At 39.7% G+C, this 23,031-nt stretch overlaps 1 protein-coding gene across 4 annotated transcripts in view; it reads right to left on the bottom strand.

Annotated features, from left to right (window-relative positions):
* Positions 1-23,031, bottom strand: part of CLYBL (citramalyl-CoA lyase) — a 162,590-nt gene that overhangs the window by 27,134 nt on the left and 112,425 nt on the right. For 3 of the 4 annotated variants that reach the window (XM_056496112.1, XM_056496122.1, XM_056496129.1), the window contains exon 3: positions 659-847. The exons of the other annotated variant lie outside the window; for it this stretch is intronic. In XM_056496112.1, the coding sequence (XP_056352087.1) occupies positions 659-847 (189 nt within the window). The remainder of the gene's footprint in view (positions 1-658; positions 848-23,031) is intronic. 4 annotated transcript variants of the gene reach the window in all.

The raw sequence follows: 23,031 nt of genomic DNA, 5'->3' as shown, positions 1-23,031 counted from the left end.
CTTTTTTGTCAATTAAAACAATTATAGCATAATTAGGCCTATTTCAAAGTTTTCTTAAGTAATTTGACATGCCAACCATTTACATTTCAGGTTTTTATTGGCTGAAAAGTCAGTTGTGAAACACAAACACACCTGTCAGCAATTAAAAAGGAAGAAGTAGTGAACTGTTCAGGAAATAATATCTGTGCTAATTAAAAACACTAGTTAAAAGCTTCCTGTTTGTTCCTCCAGTTGCCCCAAGGAGTGACCTTCCCCCCAACCCATTTTTTCATATGTTGCTAACATGGTTTTCCACCTCCTGCTTCCAATGCACATAACTAAGGCTCTTGGACAGACAATAATTTTGCTTGTTAGGGTAGTCTGAGAAGAGTCAGGCACTTACTCTTCTACTTTTGATAATATATTCTGACAGCAATATTGGTTCTTTGTCAGCTGTAGGAGAAATACACCTGGTTTTCTTTATAAACATGTTCCATATATGCTTTTTATACGGCCCATCACACACACATTTAAGTGGATGCACTTCCAATTACCTCAGCCAAGCAACAGCATCGTGGTATTTGCAGCCTTCCTCTCAACTCACAGTCATTCAGCTCTGCACCTTTGTGAACTTGGCCCAACAGCTTCAGTCAAAAGCTACTGTGCTGTTGGTACTCACCCATCTTATTTCTTCAACATTTTCAACCTTTGGCAGCATCATGCTTGAAGGAAGGGTCTTGGATTGCAAAATAACCTCTAAATCTTCTTCTGCAAGACCGCTGGACACAGAGTTTATCCTGACACACTTTTCAGCATGGCCAAAGTCAAACTCTTCAAGCATTTTCACGATGGTCAGTCTTGCTTTGCTCTACAATATATAAGTTCAGATGCACAAGAAAAGAAAAAGAAAGCATATTTTCTGTTGACAGAAAAAGGCACTGAGAAGAAAACTTGTTGAAATGACACAGGGAAAAGCTACACAGCCAGTATAGTGGTGTCCCCAAAACGTCTGTCACTCTTGGACTTTATTGAAGCAGTCATCACCAGAACCTCACAATTTTACCTTCCTCCTCACTGTTTCTTTGTAACTGGTAAATTCAATGCATGGGGTTTCTACCACTTGCAGAAAGCAAGATTTTTGGTATCTGCTAGTGCTGAACATGTGTTCAAAGTGCATTAAAGGCAGAAATAGAATTCACAACTTGCACATAAAAACAACACTGAAATAACTCCAAGGTTTTTCTCAGACCACATAAAAGGGTATTCTGTTGGCACAAAATAAAATCTCCAAAGACACACACTTCCGCTGGTTGTTTGCTATTTTTGTGAATGTAAATTCACAAATCTGTTTAATAGTTGATTTGCATGAAGAATACTGGCATGCTCTTTTGAAATGAAATGCATTTCTTGGCCTGGGTAGGGGTCGAAGGAAGGTGCTGGGCTCCCTGCTTCCTGCCAACTGAAGTTTCAACCCCAAATTCCTTCCACTCACCAACAGCCCCTAACAAATTTGCATTGTCAAAATGCACACTTATCAAAAGTCATTTCATTTGTGAAGAGTTTTTATGGGGCTAATAAAACTTTAAAGCTCCTGACTCATGGAGGCTCAGGAATGACTTTAACAATATGCAGTTGCTGAATAGAGATGCTTTTCAAGAAAACAGGCAAACTCAAGGAGGGAAAACAACAACAACAAGAAATCATCAAAGTTAATATCCAGGCTATTACAAATCAGCCAGAGAGCACATGACAGTAGATTTAAACCAGACGGATGCAAACCTCTGCTGGCAAGAAGGGCAGAGGTGGTTTCCCAATGTGGTCTGAGTTAAACAGTGTGAGGGAACAGTAGCTTACAGTTGTCAGGACCGATGAGAACACGGTCTCCCAGGCCAGTTTAAGACAGCTCTGCAGTGTACTGATTTACAGGACTGGGACCCCTGATAATTAGGGTAAGTTTAGAGAAAAGCAATTGGTGGCTCTAACTGGTTAAAAGGAAGGAATAATGAAGCAGAAAGTTAATGAAATCTGAAGCGAACAGCCCCCAGCTTGGGGCTACTAGCCGTGCTCCTCTGAAGGCTGGGAGCATATGCCCGTTAATCGGACAGACAGGAACAAGGCACCCATGTACGTATCCCTGGGCTGCGATCAGGGGGCGCCTTCAGAGGTAATCTCTGGAAAATGCAACCCAAAACATTTGAACTGCTGTGAATGGACTCTGTCTGGGGCCATTAGGAAAGCCACATAAAGATGCAGGCAAGCACGTACAAGCACATCCAGCTGGAAGACAGCTCTGGTGCATGGCTGTCTGAAATGGCTCTTCCAAATAAGGTAAACCCAACCATATGATGCCAATGCCGGGAAATACAAATCCCCTATGTTTTCCTCCTCTGATCCAGGGTAATAGGTTTCTAGGGCTGGGCTGAAACTTTCTGGATATGATGCAGAAGGGTAGCTTAAAAACGCACTCCAAACCAATTTATCCTTTTGATTAAAGTCTGATTATCACCATTTCAGCATACACCGATGTAATTTGCAAAAGACAGATCTTTCCAAAGTATCCTCTAAGGCAGCACTCGATTCCAGCTGAAGGCACATCTCCAGCAAACTTGCAGCCTAATTTGTTATGATTTTTTTTCAGAATATAATAATGATCACTAGACCATCTCATATGTATTTTTCTCCTCAATCTGCAAAATCCCTTCCCAAAAAAGACAGATCGTGTCTTTCTAGGTATATTTCCATACAAAACACTTATTAACAGGCTGTTGCTGTTATCAATTTACATAAACTAAATGTGCAGCCCTCTGGTACGTATCCCAAAAATAACCAACAACTTCACTGAATTTATACCAACCAACAAACATGGGGAGGGGGTTGTTGTTTTTTCCCATATTTTAATAGAAAATATGTTGCTATGTTAGTTAACACACCCATACCATCTGTTGGGTTGAGAATTTATGCGTTTTCTTAGAACCGCTATCTTTTAGATCTGTCTGCCTAGATACCCCAGGAATGGAAACGTTTCCTTCCCATGATATAATACTTCTAGTCACTATAGTTTCCACAGCAAGAATCAATTTATGTTTTTAATTGTGGAACAAACTGAGGGGACCTGGCTGCCAAAGCCAGAGTTTGTGAGGGGGCTGACTCAGTGCCTATCCTTCCTACAATAGAGGAATTCCAACTCATGTTAGTAGGGAGTATCAGGTTCCCATAAAGGTTTTCACTAAAACATTACGTGGGGAAATAAAAAAATATATATACTAAAACCTTTCACCAAATGTATTAAAAATATGGAGAAAAGGGAGACCCCTTTATGGCTCACTAAGCAGGGAAATGTAGATGCTCCTCTTATTGCAGAATTTACACAAAAGCTAAAATCCTAACCCAGGTAAACTACTTTGACATTATAACAGAAAAAAAGGTAGTCATTGATACAATCACATCCTTACTGCCAAGAATGGGAAAAGTAGAATTTTTAAGGAATGCTGAGAAAAATATTTGCTCTGTTCTTCACATGAGAACTACAACATCAGGTAACACTTTGTCATGAAAGAGTAGCTGGTAAAGAAATAAATTCAATCATTAAGTAAAATATTTCATGCTCAGGTAGCTTGGGATAGTGGTATCCTCCTTGGGTCCCATGTGAATTGGATTCTTTATCAAACTGAGCAAGAGAGATAGACAACAGAGAGCTTCATGGTAAATAGTGACATATTAAAATACTCTAAATTTGCAACTTGTGCTGGAAAGCTCACTGAGGGAAAAAGAAGGTTGGTCAGGGTGGCTACTTTAGCACCCCTTCTGTTTAACTGTGAGGAGGACACAGGAAGAGGTTCATCACCACGTGCAGCTACGCCAACTGGTGAAGATAAAGGTGATGCAGCATTGCTGACAAATCCATTGCTACCCAAACACACAGACACCAAAATTAAAAATGGGAATACGCACATTGCCACTGGCACCCATTAAACCTAATAACTAAGCATCCTCATGAGTTTCTAGCTCTGAATTATCAAATCTGCAAAGAAAACAACATCCGTCCACTTTTACACTCCAGTGGAAGAGGTGGTCCCTCGCGGCAGGGCTGCGCAGTCTCGCCATCTGGAGAATAAATCGAGTGTGAAGTACAGTATAGTTTGGGACCAAGCTCCGTGGCAGCAGCCCAGCAGTTAGTTCATTAGTCCCAAACTTGCGGGGATTAGTGCGGTATCAGCTCTACTGTCGGATGGGATCAGGCAGGCAGAGCGCGAGACTCGGGGAAGGGGGTGGTGGCAAAGAAGGAGCCCCTTGGGCTTATTATAAAACCACTCTGTATTAGTGCACCTGAATACGTGCTTTGGGTAACAGTGTTTGGAAACAGTTTCCCATCATCTGAATCAGTACTTATCCATTTTTCCTTTTTTTCTTTTTTTCACCTTTTTTTTTTTTTTCCTTTACGTTGTATGTCAAAATATAGAAATTTCCATTTCAGAACAGGAAAGAAAGAATGCCACAGAATTGGAAGTTTAGCCACCCACTCACCTTGGACACACTGTTAATACAGCAAAAATTAAGCAAAGATGGTCAGATTAACAGCAGATGAAAAACTACATTTTCTTTTCCCTAACGGGTACACCTCCCTACAATCCTGCCTTTCAGCACTGTGATTTCAAGACTTACCCGATTTTGAGGACAAAATCTCTGTTTTGCTTTATTTTTCTTGCCTAATCTTCTCCCCTTTTTTTTCCTAAAAACCTTCAGACTTTTTTTTCTAAAGACCTAGTGGTCTTATATGTATGTTTGTATACTTATATATATGTTTGTATATAGACCTCATCCTGTTAACATCTTTTGGTAACAGTTCTTCATATGGAAATGTAAATATATGATGCACTAAAATGGCAGGCCAGAATCTATCATCCTCAATGCCATAAGAAGTTGGCATGTTTCAAACAGGAGAGGAAAAATTAATTACTATAATCACAATTCAAGTTCTTTTTTTTGTGACATGTCTGACACGGTAAAAACATACAATTATGTGTTAATGTTAATTCCTTGGAGTGGTTTGTTTACAGAACTTGACATTGCAGAATGTTTTGTCACTTATATTCGTGCATGCCATGCGAATGCACCTCTCAAATAAGATTTTGCTGAAGTGCACATATATATAATATACCTATAGTAGCTTTTGTGCAGAATAGAGTTTCTGCAGGAGGAAAGTCTGACATTTTCTGCATGCAGAGCTCTCCATCAATGAAGTGATGCCATATAGAATGATAGCATACAAGTGGACTTGATGATCTTGAAGGTCTCTTCCAACCTAGTCATTCTGTGAATTCTGTGAAAGTGCCATTTAGTTTCAAATTCACAAATGGGATTGGCAAGAGAAAAGATAAATTGCAGTTGTTTTTAAGGAAACAAAGAGAACTGTAAATGTGAAGCAGAGCAGGAGGTACTTGTCTCATGCGACTTGCTTTCTGCTTTACACATATCAGGTACTTGTGAGAATAAATCTTTGGAATGGCAAGTACATATTTCTAGTTAGTCTTGTTAGACTGAAAAGCTGCTGTAAAATATGCACAAAAACACCAATATTTTCTTATTTTTTACCTCTGAGCAGTTAACAAGTTTTTAAAGATTTAAGAAATTTTAGAATACATTTTCTTTTGGTTCAACATGGAACCAATCCTAAACCCAGCATATAATAAATCCTACAGGAAAAAAGGGGCAGGAGTGGGGAGGAAGAAGAAGAATAGTGTCTGTCATGTATGTTGGTGTCTTTCTGTATTTCAGGTAAACATACATTTTCGCATACTGCAAGATACTGATTTTGCTGATACTCTTTCCTGTAATCTTAATACTATTTCTTTAATAATAATTTGGCCTTTTTTTATCCTTTGTTTAATACCAACCTTTTCACTTGTCTCAAAAAGATTCTTCATGACACCAAAATGAGTCATCTAACTATGTGCACTTCTAGCATCTGCTGCTTTTCTCTCTGCTCTGCTAATTGTCCTTACATGCAGTACATGATCTAGCAATGCTAAAATGATGCAAATGTCAGTAGTCAGCATTGTGAACTAAGCAGCATTTTAATTATGCTCTGCTGAGGAAACCAAATTTCTTTGCCCATTTCTCTAGAAGTTTCATTTAAGGTCCGGGAACACATCAGTGCACTTACCAACAATAGCTACCTCATATTTTTAAAAGATAAGATCTCTAAAAGCTGTCCAGGAGCAGCTGAGAGTGCTTGCTGCCATATAAGCCTACCAAGCCTCTTCCTCCCTCTACCAGTGTGGACAATGTGGATCCTGAAGTTACTAAGGTGGGAGTCCATCCAACACCATCAGAGTTGAGCAATTTCCAATGGTGGTCAGGTGGCCTGTCCTGAGATGCTGTGAACGTGGAGAACCAGTGAACAAGAGCCTGAGGTTCTCTCTCTCAACATCCAGGAGCCAGTGCTCATGAACCCAGTAAAGCTTTAAGGGTGCTCAGCTATGTAAGTACTAAATTTCTGCTGAGCCTGACTATCCAAGGATGTGGATATGTGTGCAACAGCAAGACGTTTTCACAAGTTGCCATCAAAGTATTTTTCTGACTTGCACATATCTGAGAGAAATTTAAACAGAGGCAAGTAGGCTGCTAGATTGAACTGGCACATAGAAATATTCACATAATGTGAGGACTGAGTATAAATGTCTCAGTAGCAAAAATGATACAGCACGGGGTGTGTGTGTGTGTATCTGTGTGTACAGGAACACAGAGACAGGCTTACACCTTAAGAGTTTGTGTACAGAAATGTTTCAAGAGGTTTTTAATGATAGTAATACATACAGCAGCTTAAATAAATCAAAGTTTTGTTCATGTAGGTAGGCAGCTATTCTTCTGTCTGCCAACTTTTATAAACACATACAAAAGAGATGTAAACAACCTTTCAATTAACACAAGTCAAGCTAGCACTAATTTAAGCTGGCTGCAAGAAGTAGTCTTTTTACTTTTTTCCCTTGGCTTTCTGAAGATACTTTTGGTTTTGTGACAGATTAGCATCACAAATGAAAATTCTTTAGAAGCATTAGTGTTAATTACTCTTCCTGGACAGTCCAAATGAGCTACTGCATGACAAAATAAGGCCACAAAACAAGCAATGTAATGTATCACTTTAAAAAAAGGTTATACTTTTCTTTCATCTAAATATAACAGTATGTTAATTTTTATTTAAAAATATTACAGTTTAAGATATATTTCCTTGGCAGTATGTAATAGATAACTATGGAAAATGTATATGTTTAGATATCTATTTTTTATTTTTACAAATGCATCTTATTGTTGATGCTGATAATGAAATACACTGCTGTCTGTCAAAAGTACATCTACTTTAGCAAACTATCAATCCCTCTTCAGGAGCTGCTTTCAGATGTGATGATTCTGACATATGCATAAAATATTTTAAAGATGGGCAAATTATTGCCTCAATTGTTTATTAAATAAATTGAATAAAAAATAACAAGCCAAGAGAGGTAAAAGAGGTTTTCTGAAAAAATCTCAACTCGCCAGAACTTTATGCCTGCTTGTACTGGAGGAACCAGCGTCTGCCCCAGGCTGCTTAATAGTTCCTAAGAATGAGGAAGGCATTAAGAAAACTCAGGTTAGGTGTGCCATGGTGTCTCATATCCTTCCTCTTTTCTGGAATAAACTCTTCTCAGTGTATCTACAGTCTCAACAAAACAATGTGCTTCAAAGAGAAGGCTTGAAACAATGGTTATGTTTCTGGTGTTGTGCAAACACTGATTAACAGCTCTATTACAGTTTTCATAAAGTTCCTTATCTGCATTGGTAAATTAGCAAATTAATATTCTGTAATGTGATCAAAGCCTCACAGAATGCTCTAGGTACAAGTGTTTACAGCTTATGTTCACAATAAAACTGTAATGGTACACAAAAGCTCTCAACTCTTCATTTTCAACTTACATTTTAAAGTTAAGTGGTGTCACCTTGTAGATGAATGTATTTCCATGCAGTGGGGATTCAAGACCAAAACTGGTCACTCACGAGGGTAAATCCCACTTGGATGGGTGACCTGGGGTGAGTCAAGAAACCCAAAAATCCCCCTTCACCCCAAATGCAGGTTTTAGCATGTCCTGCAGGCAACATTTTCTCAGATGCTCCATATGATGAGGCAAAGCCCACTACAGAGTTCCTGAAGGATGGGAAATAGTACAAAAGCAGTTGCCATCCCTTCTTTCCACCCCCACACCCCAGAAATGGGAGAGGGGAAACAGCACCAGAACGCCATGTCCCATGTGTCCCTGTACTGGCAGTGACTAGCTGAGGCAGAGAGTGATCCCTGAAACCAAATATAATTATTAAAAATAAACTCCATGACTCATGTATTTGTGCAAAGGAGTATGAACCTTTTAGAAATGAATTCACTGTGTTCTGTGGTCTAAACAAAACCTGATAATACGAATTCTTCCCTGCCTAGACCTGTGATTGGTGTCAAAGGAACTGAGATTTTTCTCCAGTTTGAAAGCGGGACCTGAGAAGGTGATTGTTTACTAGGTCAGATCTCACCTGTGTCAATCCTACAGTTGTAGAGTGTTTTTTTTATCACTGATAGATGTATTGTACTGCTACAATACAATACACACCTTTATAGACATGGTGAGAATTGTTTACTGGTGTTCTTCGAAACCTGATTAAGTTCCTCATTTAGATATTCCTGATTGCAGTGGAACAACTTAATGGGCCTTGTGACATTTCCTTCCCTAAGCTTTTCTTCAACCTTACCTCCCTGATGAAATAAATTATTTTTAAATGCTAGGCTGACTAAGAAGGTGCTCCTCAGTGGGGCTTCTGGGATAGCTATGAAGTTTAAAGTAAAGTTGGTGCATATTTCCCAATAAAACGAATATATGATTATTTCTGCAACATCTAAGCAGTTCTTACCCTCTGCTGCTTATTCCTATTCCATGCCCCGCTTTTTCCTTATGCAAACATTTACAATCAACTTTTTCTCGAGCCAACATGCAAACTGGATGATTAAAGCAATCCCATTAGAGAAACTCAGGTTTTTCTGCGTAGGATTTTGATTTTTACCCCAGCCCATTTAGTCAGTTCTGTTTAAGCCTGGCCAAACAAACAAAGACATGGCAAAGGATGACAATAAACAGCTAGGAATAGTAAGTAGGATTCAAGCAAATGCCTGCATGCCTAAAAAACCCTCACTAAAAGCCCCCATTCTTGCCTCCATATGTATTTCCCCATAAAATTACCTCAGCATAACCGACAGGGGCATCTGGAAGCAGAGCACCTTGTTAAATCATTGATTACTCAACTAACACAACTTTTGCCTTCATTTATGTGGTTCCCTTCATAACATTTTTCCAGAACTGAATATGCAGGGCTCCTTCACCTGTACTTTTGGTACCTACTCTTGCATTTGTCCAAATCTGACATGAATTTCATTCACTTCAAGCAGATTGTCAGGGTTTGAGTTCAAATTCTTTACACATGGCTTATCAGGTATTTTTTCTCACTTTCTGGACAATGAAATATTCTGCCAAATACAGTGAAAATAAAAGACTAATGAGACTAATAAGAAAATGGGTTCAGCTTTGAACCATTTCTAAAAACATACAATAAATGCTGGGGTCAGCCTGGACTTTGTACTGATTTAACTACTCCAGATTTATTTGACACCAATAACATTAAGTTGATGCAGTACTCTGGCATGAAACTATTTGCTAAAATGCTACTAGCAATATAATTTATTCTCCTGTGTGAATAAAATTCATGGACAGTCAGGATTTTACAGCGATATAACTGCAGTAATACAGTACTACTGCTTTGTTTATCTTATATTAATTTTAAACCAACAGTGATAAAATACAATTCAGTGTTTACAAGTTTGACACCCATTAAACTGCCTTTTTCCCTCACTTTCTTTTCCTCTTATATTTTTGCCCAACTTGCTTTATTGTTGTGTAACTATCTGAACAAAATATGTATTCAGCAAATTGTTTTTTGTCCTTTTGACTTGATATGATCCTCCTTGTTGTTCGGAATGAAGGACTGCCAAAAGAGATTAGTGAAAATGTGTTCCACTTACCTAAAAAATCTCTTTTTTGGGGAGCTGTTCTGCTTTACTTGCTAAACCTGTTTATATTTTTTGATTGCCCCAGTAATAATGTGTTTTGTATTGAGAACAGAAGGCAGTTTCCCTCCCAAAGTGCTCAGAGACATTTTCTCCAGCCAGAATCCCCACTCCCATCACCTGCATCAGGTGCAGGTTAACCCTGGTGAGACTCAGGTGATAGTCCCCTCCCTTTTCTTGGCAGTGGCTTCTCCCTACGCTGCCAGCCTGCCACCAAGCATCGTGTCTGTTTGGCAGCCACCCCTGCAACCTCCGGAAGCGCCCTGGCTCCATTTTGTCATTCCAGCTGGGCACTGAGGCACTGTCCCTGCCAGTGTGCTAGCAGGGCTTGTGCTGGTGTGTGGTTATGCTGCTGCATACAGAAGGCTATTTGTGTCCTTTCCTGGTAAAGATGTCTTTGCTTTTGCTTTAGATGGGGCTGTAGCCAGCACAGTCCAAACTGGTCCAGCACCAGTGCAGCAACAGCTCCTTCTTGAACCCACTAGACCACTCTAGTATCTGAGGGTGCTCTACAAGGTACTACAGTACCAGAAAACTATTGTGAAGTTTGTATCTTACCAAAGTCTCTTTCTTTCCTGGTTCTTCATTTGATCTACCACCTTCCCCACTGGCTGGGGAAGTCAAAGAATCACAGGATTGGTGTGATTGAGGTTGGAAGGGACCTCTGGGGGTCATTTGTCCAATGCCCCTGCTACAGCAGGGACACCCAGAGTGGCACACCTGGGACCATGTCCAGGTGGCTTTTGAATATCTCCAAGGATGGAGACTCACAACCGCTGGGAAACCTGTCAGTGCTCAGTCACCTACACAGTGTTCTGAGAGAACCTCCCATGGTTCAGCTTGTGCCCATTGCCTCCAGCCCTGTCACTGGGCATCGCTGAGCAGAGCCTGGCTCTGCCCTCTTTGCATCTTCCCTGAAGGTATTTATGTACACTGATGGGATACCTCTGAGCTGAACAGTCTCAGCTGTCTATGCCTCTCCTCAGAGGACAGATATTTAAGTTCCCTCAACTTTTTGGAGCCCATTCCTGAGGTCTTTCCAGTATGTCTGTGGCTCTTGAGTACTGATACCTCTGGCATTTGCCTCCACATGATTTGCAAAGTTTAGAAGTCCTCTCTGCTCTTTGTCAGACATCTTTGAGCATATTAAAATTGTCTACTTTTTTTTTTAATGTTAAGGTCCACTTAAAAATAAAATGTCTGGTATCAGCACTCCATTTTATTTTTTTAATTCTGTTGTTTTTAAAATTCTCATGTCCCTTCATGCTCTCAGCATCACCTTTTCCAATACAATTCTCGTTTCCAACTGAGTGATTTGATCTTTGCTTTAAGATAATTTTTCATCTGTTGCTTATTTGGCTTTATTTCTTCCTGACCAGGTTTCACAGCTTCAGATTCTGTGTTGGCAGTTTCTTGGCCAGTTTTCCTTTCCTATTGACCAGATATAATCTCTGCCAGTATGGATGCTAAGTCCTCTATTGCTGGCCAAGCAAGAATCAATCATGCTGGATCTTACTAATATAAATTTACACTTAATAGAAATGTAATCCTCTTGGGAATTAACATCTGCCCTAACATAAACTTTGTCACATTTTATGAATGCTTATGAATATTCATAATTATTCTAGCCCACTTACATGCATGTTTGTAAATAGACAGCCATTAGGACAATTAAAATAGCAAGATGAGTAGCAAAATGGCTTCAGTCTCTAACAGCTATATAAATATAAATATATATATATATATATATATTTAAGAATGCTGCTTCTGCCTGTGTTTCTCAGGACAGGCCGTTGTTCCACTCCATACGCATGTGGACCTACTTTCCAGCTATTCTTGTTTCACATCTATATTGCAGCATCAGTGCAGAGCCACAGGCAGGATGAACTCCATTGTCCTCTAGACCATTCAAGCTTAGCACAAATGCACGATCTAGCGATGAGAGCTTTCACACAGCCAATTCTGCGTGCCCAGAAGTTCAGCTCAGCTTTTTCATCCTGAACAATGGGGAAGCAAGGGGGATAGCCTAATATTTTATCCTCTGTTTTGCCTACGTAGTCTTTGTCCACCAGTGTTTTGTGGCATTAAAGATGAACCTCTTTCATGCAACAGCTATCAAAAACCCTTCCTCCTCTAGTCAAGGCAATGATGAGTTAGAGTCGCTGTTTGCTGTTATCCTGATCTTCTTTTCAAATGAAGATGCTTTTTCTATCATCTATATAACTTGTTCTGCTCCTTCTGTGTCTTCCCACACCATGGCGCACAATCTCTAGGCTAAATAGAGGACAAAATTCTGAAACTCTGTTTTTCTGCTGTCCTGTCTCCTAGGCATCCCCCCCTCCCTTCAAGCTTCCCATGTACTTTTTTCACTGCTTGTAGTCAAACAAGTTATTGAAATGTTTTTGTTTGTTTTTTGGTGTTTCCCTCCCTCACCTTCAGTCGATGTTTGTAAAGCATTTAACACTACACCAGGCGGGTTAATTTACTGCACTGGTAAAACAGGCTATTTGGAGTGTCTTGCAACACTGACATGTTTTCAGCTTGAAAATCAGATGTCTCCATCCCAAAGGAAAGAATTCTTGCCAAAGCTTTGTTTATATCGATGCCAGGTGCAATCTGGCCCAACAGTGGTAATGACATATGAACACTAAACAGTTTGTAAAAAACATACTTCAAAATGAAATCTGAATCCTGTCTATAAAGACCCAGGTAAAGGTCTTACTAGGAATTTGCCTGGTGTGGAAAAGTATTTCTTTGTAGAAACATTAATTTGGCTTCTGGACTCCCTTTAGTGTTATTAGTGGCCTCTGATTTCAGTTTTTTCATTCCAGTTTGTTTTTCTTTTGCTTCTGGTAGAGTTTCCAAAGCCAAAGTTTTATTGTGTAAAAATATTTTAACAAAAATTACTGTAATTACTGTATTTAGTATTTTATTTTGTATATGGCTTTGGCATGTACGATTAGAAAAATAAACCTTTTCTTTTTTTGCTTCACAGAGAGCAACCCTGACCTAGTGAAAATTAGAAATACTGCAATGCAAAGCATACTGCAGCACCTCTTGAAAGGGAATTGCCAGAATTTAATTGCATCCTTCTCTTCTTAAACAAGTTCAAAATAAGCTTTCATACCTAGAGGCGATTTTTTGGTTACTGGTAAGTTAAACCTGTGTAAGAGTCGTGACCCTTAGATGAAGTAACTCCCTGCCCGTAGTGTGAAAGCATCAGAAACCCCGGTAGGCTGCAAATTGCATGTGTTTGTCTGATCTCTGTGATGGTCACATCCTTTGCAAACTTACAGTCGGATAAAACTGGGGAAAGCAGAGGTGGGTAGACACACTGAAACGTTTTTAAAATGTGCCCAGATTTTGTTTGCAAATCTGTATTAAATTGACACACCCACTAAATCAGCGGCCATTTAAATAAAGATCTGGCCCTAAAAAAATCAATGACATTTATGCAGTGATCAGATTCTTCTCTCCTCAGAGGGTCAGCTTTAAAACCAAATGCTCATTGCTGCTGTCAGTATGTGTGCTGCTGCAAGGAAGGTGCCCAGAGTGATCTACATATCCTATAGGCATAGAGCAAATCACTTCCTCAAAGAGTAAACCAAACAAAAGCCAGAGAACAAAAGCAATAAGAGACTATTTGACAAAAAGCTATTCATGTGCAGAACCCATTACCTCACCACATACCTAAGTGTGAGCCACTGGCTTTGGGTTTTGTCTTAAGAAGAAGCTGAGGGAAATTTTCAGGATGCTTTTCCCATGTGTTTGAAGTAAAATCAGGAGATCAGTATGCCTTTAAAATGAGAGACTACCCTCTTAATACTTTAACTCAAACTTCACAAATCATGATTTTTGAATCAGTGCCTCAGCAGAAAAGGAAAGACTCAGATTTGCAGATGGCAAGTTGCTTGTTGCAATCTGAAAGGGTCTATACTATAATGGCAAAAAATATGACTATATACACTTTCTTCCTCTGTCCATCTGCCACTGTTATAGTCTAGTGTGGGGGTGATTTTATTTAAATTTGGACTGTTTGCAGGCTGATTTCTCATTTCTGCAATCATTAGGTTTGTCATAAAAAGAGTAAATAGATTTAAAAAAAAAATTCCAACTGCTGCCTTGGTGCTGTGTGACTTAAATGGTGAAATCATTGCTATAGACTGCCACAGAAGAAATCTGCATACATCTGCTGCTGATATGCATGGTATCTCATCCAGTGGCTGTGTATGTACATATATACATGGAGGGAATCTTTGGGAATCTTCTCAGTTCCTGCAAGTACTTTCTGAAATGGAAGATGCAGAATCTTCTGGTAGTAATGACCAGACAGACCAAGAATAACAGAATAGAAATACATTAATAATAGAAAATGAGTAATGCAAATAGATATTTAATTTATTAAAATGTAAAGGTCATAAGGAAGAGTCATCTTGTTTTACTCACTTATTATTCTCCTTCATCCAGGGAAATGACACAGTAGCTGCCCTGCAAACTAGTTTTCTCTGCACTCATAAGAAAAAAGGTCAATGGACAGAGGTATGTATTTATCAAGACACAGAGATGTTGAAAAGCTGCCAGGAACCATGACTGCAACATCACATCATTCACCTTTCCCCTTGCTCAAGACTTGCCAGGAAGAGGAGATACAGATGGATTTTTGTTTTTTGTTTTTCTTGTTTTTCAGAGGCAGTGGATTTGCCTAGAAAAAGCCTCTGTGCTTTTTGCCATCATACCCTCATCACCGCAGGGACCACTTGGTGGTTCTGCCCCCTGGAATGGTGGTCCTCATGGACAAAGAGACATGGGGACAAATGGACATGGACAAATTCCTCCAGCCCAGACTGGTCCCCTGTGCTTTCTTCATGCCCTTGGCTCCCAGTGGCACTGGTTCTCTGCAGAGTCACCCCCCAGCACTCCTGCTCCATTGAAGACAAGCTGGTGACTGCAGGGAACAGAAACAACTGTCTAAAGCTGCCAGCTCTGCCAGGCTGATGGCAAAGGAATTTCATCAAATAAGAGAAATTGGCTCCTTGATACATTATGTTTTTAAAGTGGCCTGTGATGTGACAGGGTAAGTTGTTTTAGGGCTTGTAGGTCATTAGCTCAGGAGATCTGAAAAAATAGTATCTGAAGAAAGACTTTTAAAGGATTTAAAGGATTCACTTTAAATAGCTTATTCTGTGAGAATGAAAAAACATCAAACTAAAATTACTGCAGAACACTTTTGCACTGCAGAAGAAGTGTTAGTGTGCAAGATGGAAACTCAAGCCCACTGGGACAGTAAATATTTTGGATCTGTGTTTTCTTGCAAGATGGAAGAAAACAAAAGCACCTGCCCACAAGGTTTCATCTTGCTCTGAGGCCCATGGCAACTCCACCAGAGAAGAGGGAAGACCAGTTTGGCCCATTGCTTGGCAGCACCTTGCAAAGTATACATGGAGGTATAAGTCATCTGCTTGGTCTAAATACTAATGAAATTTAGCTACCTTTTGGATGGCCTGCCTTCTATATTTTTTTGTTTTCTTTCTTCTTTTTCCTTTCAAATTTAAAAGGAACTTCGATTTTGTTAGAGTTTACATTCAATATTTGTTGCCTATTAAGATGGTACTGATGTAATTTTGCATGCATATTGATCTGAAGTCATTGAAAACCGTGGTAAAGAGCACTGAAGAACATTGTTTGCCACGGATCTGAAAATTTATGAACCTTAATATATTTGTTTAATACAAGAAAATGAATAGACAGGACACATTTTGTTGCACAGTTCTGAAATTTAACTCTTTGTCTAAAGCCAATGTAAAAAATAAATGGGTTTTAAACTATGTAAAGTTTAAACTATCCAGCATCTTTGTCACTTATTCCATGTCAAGTGGGTATAGAATGTAGTGACTGCAATAAGGAGGCTTTTCACATCCATTTTTACCAGTAGTAACCCAAGACGCAGAGGGGGGTGAAGAACAAGGGTCATATTTATAATCTGGAATGCTGCAAAATGTATCTCTTCAAGTTTTCAGCTGAACTGAGATATTTATCTTAACAAGATCTAATTAGACCTAATTTCCATAGCATATCAATTATTTTCCTCATTAGAGTAGCTAATGCCATGTTCAGATATCATGGCAATCAAGCTTGCGATTTCTGGAAAAACTGGTTAGAAGGCTTAGTATTAAGTGTGTTTCCAACTGTGAAATTTATCCTTCTGAGCAATGCCTCCCAGTTTACTCACTTTGTTCCAGGATTCTCTGCAGCATATGGCCACTGGAACCCATTAAATAACACAAAGTAAGACAGGCAGCGATGAGTCAAAAATAGCTGCACTAGTGAATCGCCTTTCAAAATTCTGTCTCTAACAAGAAAAATAATGAAGAATAAGACATGCAATTAGAAGAAATTAAGGTCAATTTTCAAGCCGGGTTGCCTACATGGTGGTTTCAAAATCCACGTTAGGCACCTCAAATAAAAGCAGTCTGATTGAACACCTGCAGCTCTTGGCAATGCACTCGTGTATATAAGGCAGCCAGGCAATTCTTGCACTTAGAGTCTCTACCTCTTGATTTTATTTCCCCAGTTCCTAAATGCCCTAAAACTCTGGGTTCTAATCACTGGGTTTTACATGTTCCTTTTTTCTCCAAAGGAAGATACCCAGTGCTTCCAGTGCAGGGCCATATGTGTGCCATATACTTGTTGGACAAGTCCCATTCGCTCAGCATGAGAGTGAAGGCACTTTTTTCATCATGGGAGCTTGTCGCATTGTATTTGGCTAAACGCGTTGTCACAATATACTTGGATTCCTTGCATCCAGCCTGAGTCATCTACAAGTTTGGTGTCTGCTCTAAAGTTTTTTCTAGAGGTTTTGTTACAGAGGTCAGTATATCTGCAAGGAGATTTTTCTTCTAGAGTGGCTGCCTGAGATTATTTGTTCTTTGGAGGCACCCAGCTCCCTCAGCTGAAGCACCTTCTACCTAGAGAGCTGCAAGAGTCAAGCTGGATCTCGCCTCAGTGTTTTCAGGGCTGGTGTTTCCTATCCCATATGAGACATATAGCATTTTTTTTTTTGCTAATATGAAAGACAGAGGTAGAGACCTCTGTTGCTATAAGAATATTACACTAGCAGTGGATCCGAGCTCGGTGTATGGTTGTACTGACATGCTGCATGGCTGAGTGAAGTTTCCATTCACAGCTACATCCTAACCAAACATTTACTTATTTCCCCTCATTTAAAATACATGTAGTGCTGTGAATGGGTGCACCTTGAATGAGGCACAGGAAACATGCAAGTTTCTGAATAAACAGAATTCTTTACTTGATGCACTTTCATAGAATCACAGAATGGTTTTGAACCTTTGCAGTTATTATTACTTGATTACGTTTGTATCCAATTCCCTTCATTTGCAAATAAAAAGATGCTTCATCTGGCTGTCCAAATAATATATTCAAACAAAGTATACCAGAAAATAAAAACGTGTTCTTCTGACCTGTGTTGTGAACAACAAAAAGTTACCTAAAGGTCCAGAGAAGGTACATGCTGTGTTTGTCCCCTTATACCTAAGCACGTCTATGAATTTAATAGGCATATTCAGGTATTGTGCAGATAGGAATCCAGCCACATTTCTCCTAATTGATTTGAAATTATATGGACAGTAACGGTGCCAGAAGACAATTTAGTTTGCTCTTTCATACTGAGCTGAAGTTGTTTGGTTTTCTTAAAAGAAATAAAACTGATAATTGTCACTACAGTAAGTAAATATGTCTGAATACATGCAGAAAGCAGATCTATTGGGTAAGAAGGTTACAGAATCTCATTTTGTGGTCCATCTGCTCCCTCTTTGCTTCCCAAGCCAACAGACACTAATCTAGGATGAAGAAACTGACAGGACATGGGGGAGGAGTAGATGGTCATGATTCCTACACGTTTCAGCTTTTTGATATATGTGCTCATGCCATTGTGATATAATAGAAGGAAAATAACACAGTGGAGTCAGGAGGACAATTCCAACAATTATGCATTGCAGCAGCATTTTACTGCTCAAGATTTTCTCACATATTCAGAGCAATTTACATATTTTACCACTGAGATCTGAGCACTCAAAATTAATGTTCAGCGGGGAAAATATGCATTTCTGGAAAAGATTGTTAAGCAGATAATAAGCTGAAATAAACAGTAAAATAATCAGATTGAGTTAAGAAAAGTGTCCAGGGCAGTCCTGTTGGATTTTTTTCCTAATTTGTATCTATGTTGATGGCCTTGGACAAAATGTGAACATCATCCTAGTAAAAATTTCTAGTGGCTGTAGCATGAAATAAAATCAAAAGCAGTTCAAGAGGATGAGAATTAAATAAAGAAGAGATAAGGATAAAAACAAAATTCAAAGCCACAGACCACGAGTGAGAAAGACAAAGCCAAAGTGGCAGTGTGGCTAATGAGGGATGAGAATGAGAGAGGGATGTGCTGTATGACTGTGTAGTAATCAAAAAAGGGCCAATGGAGCTGTATCATGTCATCTCCATCTCTGCACAGCTCAGCAACAGCAGCACTGCCAGTTTTTACTCCTAATTCTGGTCACTTTGTCATCAGAAAGACCATAATGAATAGAAATAAGTTTCTCCAGAAGCAAAAAGGAGCAAAGTAAAAAAAAAAGATTAAAAGAGATAAATCTGTATAGTTTCATTAAACTATAATCAGCATGCAAGGCATGTACAAATAATTTAAGTGTTTGAATGCTTCACTAAAAGTGGCAAGTTCTTGAACATGATAAAAGAGAAGCATCACTAGCATTTTGGATAAGTACTATGAGGAAACAAAAACCAAAGCTGCTGTCAGTGGGGAAGTGTGCCTAATGATTAAAGCACCTAATCCAAGATTTAAAAATAATTTCAACCACATGATATGAAGCACTGATGCAACATAAGGTCCCTCTGCCAGGTTAAGGCTATTCAAAATTTCTAAAAGGGTAGCTTTGGCCCAGATCAGAGGCTGTGGGTGTCACAAAAATGACTGGACTTCCCTCAACTTCCCTCAATCCATGAATTTCTCATGGATTCCTTCTTATTCCCCTTCCAAAGCCACCTGGCTGCCCCTTGGATGTGGTTACCCTCCCTTATGTGCAGGGCCATGATGATTCATGAGGAGAGTGGCTTAACTTTGATGCATGAGCCAAGATGTGCATTCATCAGCCTAGAATAGCACGGGTCCAAGTCACACCCTCTAGTCTGTGTGATGCCTTCAAATGGTCATAGTCACCACAAAAAAAGTCAGTCTAAGCTCTATCTGCTCACTCTCTTGTATTTTGAAAACTGGTCTTGATGCATTCGTCTTTCAGAGAGGCTGGCAAAAATTCTCTGTTGGAGCAGACACAGGCCCTAAAATTTCCAAGGCCTAAGGACTTTCTCCTTACAGACTTACTCTCACTAGGATTAATGGCTATGAATTACATGATATTGATTTTGTGAGACCCAGGAATTTTACACAGCAAAGCCTATACATAACTACATATTTTCCTCTGAACTTCATCTAATGCATCAGGATTTATAAAAATCAAATTTGCACTTGAGATAACAAAAGAGATTCCCAGCACAGCAAGCCTTTCCAGACAAACCTGCCCAGAACTCTTCTCTTTTGGTTTAATGTACTGTGGGCACAGTATGCAGTCATGGAATAGGGATATGCTTGGCACGAGCCAAGATGCACATTCATCAGCCTAGAATAGCATGGGTCCAAGTCACATCCTCTGGTCTGTGTGATGCCTTCAAATGGTCAGAGTCATCACCAAAAGGTGAGTCTAAGCTCTTCCTCCTTACTACCTTGTATTTTGGAAGCTGGTCTTGATGTATTCATCTTTCAGAGAGGCTGTCAAAAATTCTCTGTTCCCAGGAGCAAGAAGAAAATAACTTTCTCCTTCTATCTACACTGGACTAAAGATCTTTGGAACGAGTGGCAGGCCCTTTGTGATTAATAGGCCTTGACTGGATTATTTCATGAATATACTCTTGCTATTTGACTGATGTTCATTTCCACTCTATCAAAAGGGAAATGAGTCTAACTATTCATTGTGTGAAACAGAGCTGCTTTTTGATTTGCTTGGAACGTGCCACTTAGTAATTTTTCTTGTTTGAAGCATCTTGGCATCTGCAGCCAAAGGCAGACAACTCAAGGACACAGCTGGTCCTACAGGCTCTAGAGAAACCCTGGGAACAAAACCAGGGCTGCAGAGTTGAGAGAAGACTCCACAGAGTGAACATGCAAAATCAGACTTGGCAGAGAAAGCCACCGTGAGTGCGGAGCACAGCCAGGCTTCAGTAGAAAAAGTAAAGGCCTTTGTCCAGAACATGACTAACAGAGGTCAGTTAATGAATAATACAGTAACAACATTTTCTCCTTGTCCAAATCCCATGTCCAGCCTTTAGATCCCATCTCTTGATGCAGCTGGAAAGCCAATGCAAGCAAAGACTACTTTGACAACCCATGTGTGTATCACCTGCGGGAAGAAAGGGCCAACACTCTGCTGGCTTTCACTTTGCAGTCACAAATTTTTGATAGTGTAGTAGAGAAAGCTATGCAATCACTAGCTTCCAGGTGGCCACAGCAGGGGTGGGAAAGCCAGATACAACAGGGCATAGGATGCTGTGCACCATATCTATATCCAACAGTGGCATAAAGAAGGCCAGCCAAAATTACATAGGTGGGCAAGTTGAAGGAGCTAAGTAATCCATCCCAACTGAGCAGACCTAGATAGAACTGCTGCCAACCATGCATGTAAGAGAAACCACTTGTTGTTGCAAAACATACCCTGAGCACAGTTATAAACAGAATTATCATGAAAATATGGATGTTTGGATGATCAAATTAAGAGCAACTACAATTTTGATAGGTTATAAAACATGTAATTAATTTTTTCCTGCAGATAAATCAAAACACACAATTTGCAAAGGAGAACCCAGTTCACCCTGTATGGTTTAGGTCCAATATATTTAGCAAAAGCCAAATTGAAGAGATTTAAAGGAATCTTTGGACAAGTGTTGAAGAATAATCCAGCCCCCTTGATTGCAGATCACGCAGGAGCTAGTGCTGTCCTCTGTCTGGCAGCAGACTCCCAGCCTTTCCATCAAAATAACATTTTCTTACTAATGTCTCTTTCTCTGAAAGGTGTAAATGGGCCCTTGTTCGAGCTCATCACAAATTCAGCTATATTCTTTTATCTCTAGTAATCTGGATTTTTTTTCCCTGTAGATAGTTTCTGTGTTCCATTCGCTGCTATTTGCTAGAGAAAGACTCTTGGGCTTTTTGCCCTTTGTATTTCCTCTCTTCTTTCATGTGGAGAAGACTGCCAACGTGGGATTTGCAAACTGCTGCCAATATGGGATTTGTGCTGCTGCGGCTGCCAATCTTTAATTTAGCATATGTATAAAGCTAATTTTTGGACACGATGCTAGTGCCTGGCATCTCTGCAGGAGTCAGCCAGGTTGTAATGTTTGTATTGTACTGCACTATAAAAAACAATAAAAAGAAAATATAAAAGAAAAAAGCCTTTTATCTCTAGCTTTATAGCTACAGATATGGTCTAAATACTTGTATTCTCCCTCTGCATCTAAAATCCGCTTCCTCCTTTCTGTGCCATAGCCTTTTCTTTTAGATTTGCAGTTTGTGTTGCCTGTGGTAGGAGCCAATGATAGGCTCCTGCTCCCTACTGAGAATATCTTCATATTAAAATGTATAAATTCAACTCTTTAGAGGGAGAAAAAAAGACTAGTTTCCCTTTAATTATATTTAAAATACACAGTCACATGCACGATGAAATATTTTCTCTTTTAAAAAATATTTTAATACAGAGAATCGGAGAAAAAAAAATTAATCACTCAGGAAGCGTCTTTCTTATGGAAAACGTAAGCTTCAATACCCTTCCTTGGCAAGGACATCTACAGTTTGGGAGGATGTTCCTGCAGTGAATTCTCTAAAATATGGCAGTGCCATTCTGGCCACTCAGTGGGAGTGCGAGTGAGCCGAATTCCAGCTCCAGAAGCCCCCATTTGGACAACCCCATGCAGCTCCAGGGAGCTCCTTGGTCAGGCCTGGATGCAGGCAAAGAAAAAAGCTTCTGGAGAGCCTTTACTGCAGGATGGGCTGAAGGAAGCAGATTTATGGTGCCCATGATGGTGGCTATAGCAGGACAAAGGTTCCTATACCACTTCCCAGTGGTTCTAGACGGATTCATAGGAAGAGATGGATTCATAGAGAGACACGGACTCATAGGAAGAGCCTTCAGTGACAATTCACAGTTATTCCTTATGGAGAGGATCTAAATCTTTACCTAAACTTATTCCAGCCCTCGTACTTGAAGGATGTGTGGCATGAAGGAAATGCCAGTGAATGGGCTGTGGTTTGGAAAAGCCTGGCAGACCACAAGAGTGACAAACTGAGCTAGTGACTTAAAGTAGGACGCACTGACTGCATACAGTCTGAGTATCTTTCCCCATAAGCAGGGGAAAAGATCACCACATAAACACAGAGAAATATGAGGATTTTGTAAATTTGCCTTTAAAAAATAATTAGTATATCCATGGGCTATTTTGTTTTTTTCTTTTGTTATCAACAGAGATTTTGCAGTTTCTTTCCCCACTATAGATATCAGATGAAGGAAAAGGAAATTGCTCTATCCTGGCATCACTTTTTCATTTTAATTATTGTGATTTAAATTACCCCATCTACAGAAGTCCACAATATAGTGTTGACTACCCAGTAATAGAAGGTAGTTTTTCCGCACGGCTAGACTGGTATTTTCTAAGAAGGAGATCTGCTAGCTTGCCTACTTTCACAGCAGCAGTGCCATGGGCCGTAATGAGACAGGATTATTGTTGCAACTGCTCTTGAAGGCCTCTCTCCCCAGGCAGCCAAAGAATGACTGAGTCACGCAGGTGAT

The sequence above is a fragment of the Oenanthe melanoleuca genome, chromosome 1, assembly GCF_029582105.1.
Source record: "Oenanthe melanoleuca isolate GR-GAL-2019-014 chromosome 1, OMel1.0, whole genome shotgun sequence".
Taxonomy (NCBI): Eukaryota; Metazoa; Chordata; class Aves; order Passeriformes; family Muscicapidae; genus Oenanthe; species Oenanthe melanoleuca.
Note: the sequence above shows the minus strand (reverse complement) of the source record. Positions and strands in the feature narration are given on the sequence as shown.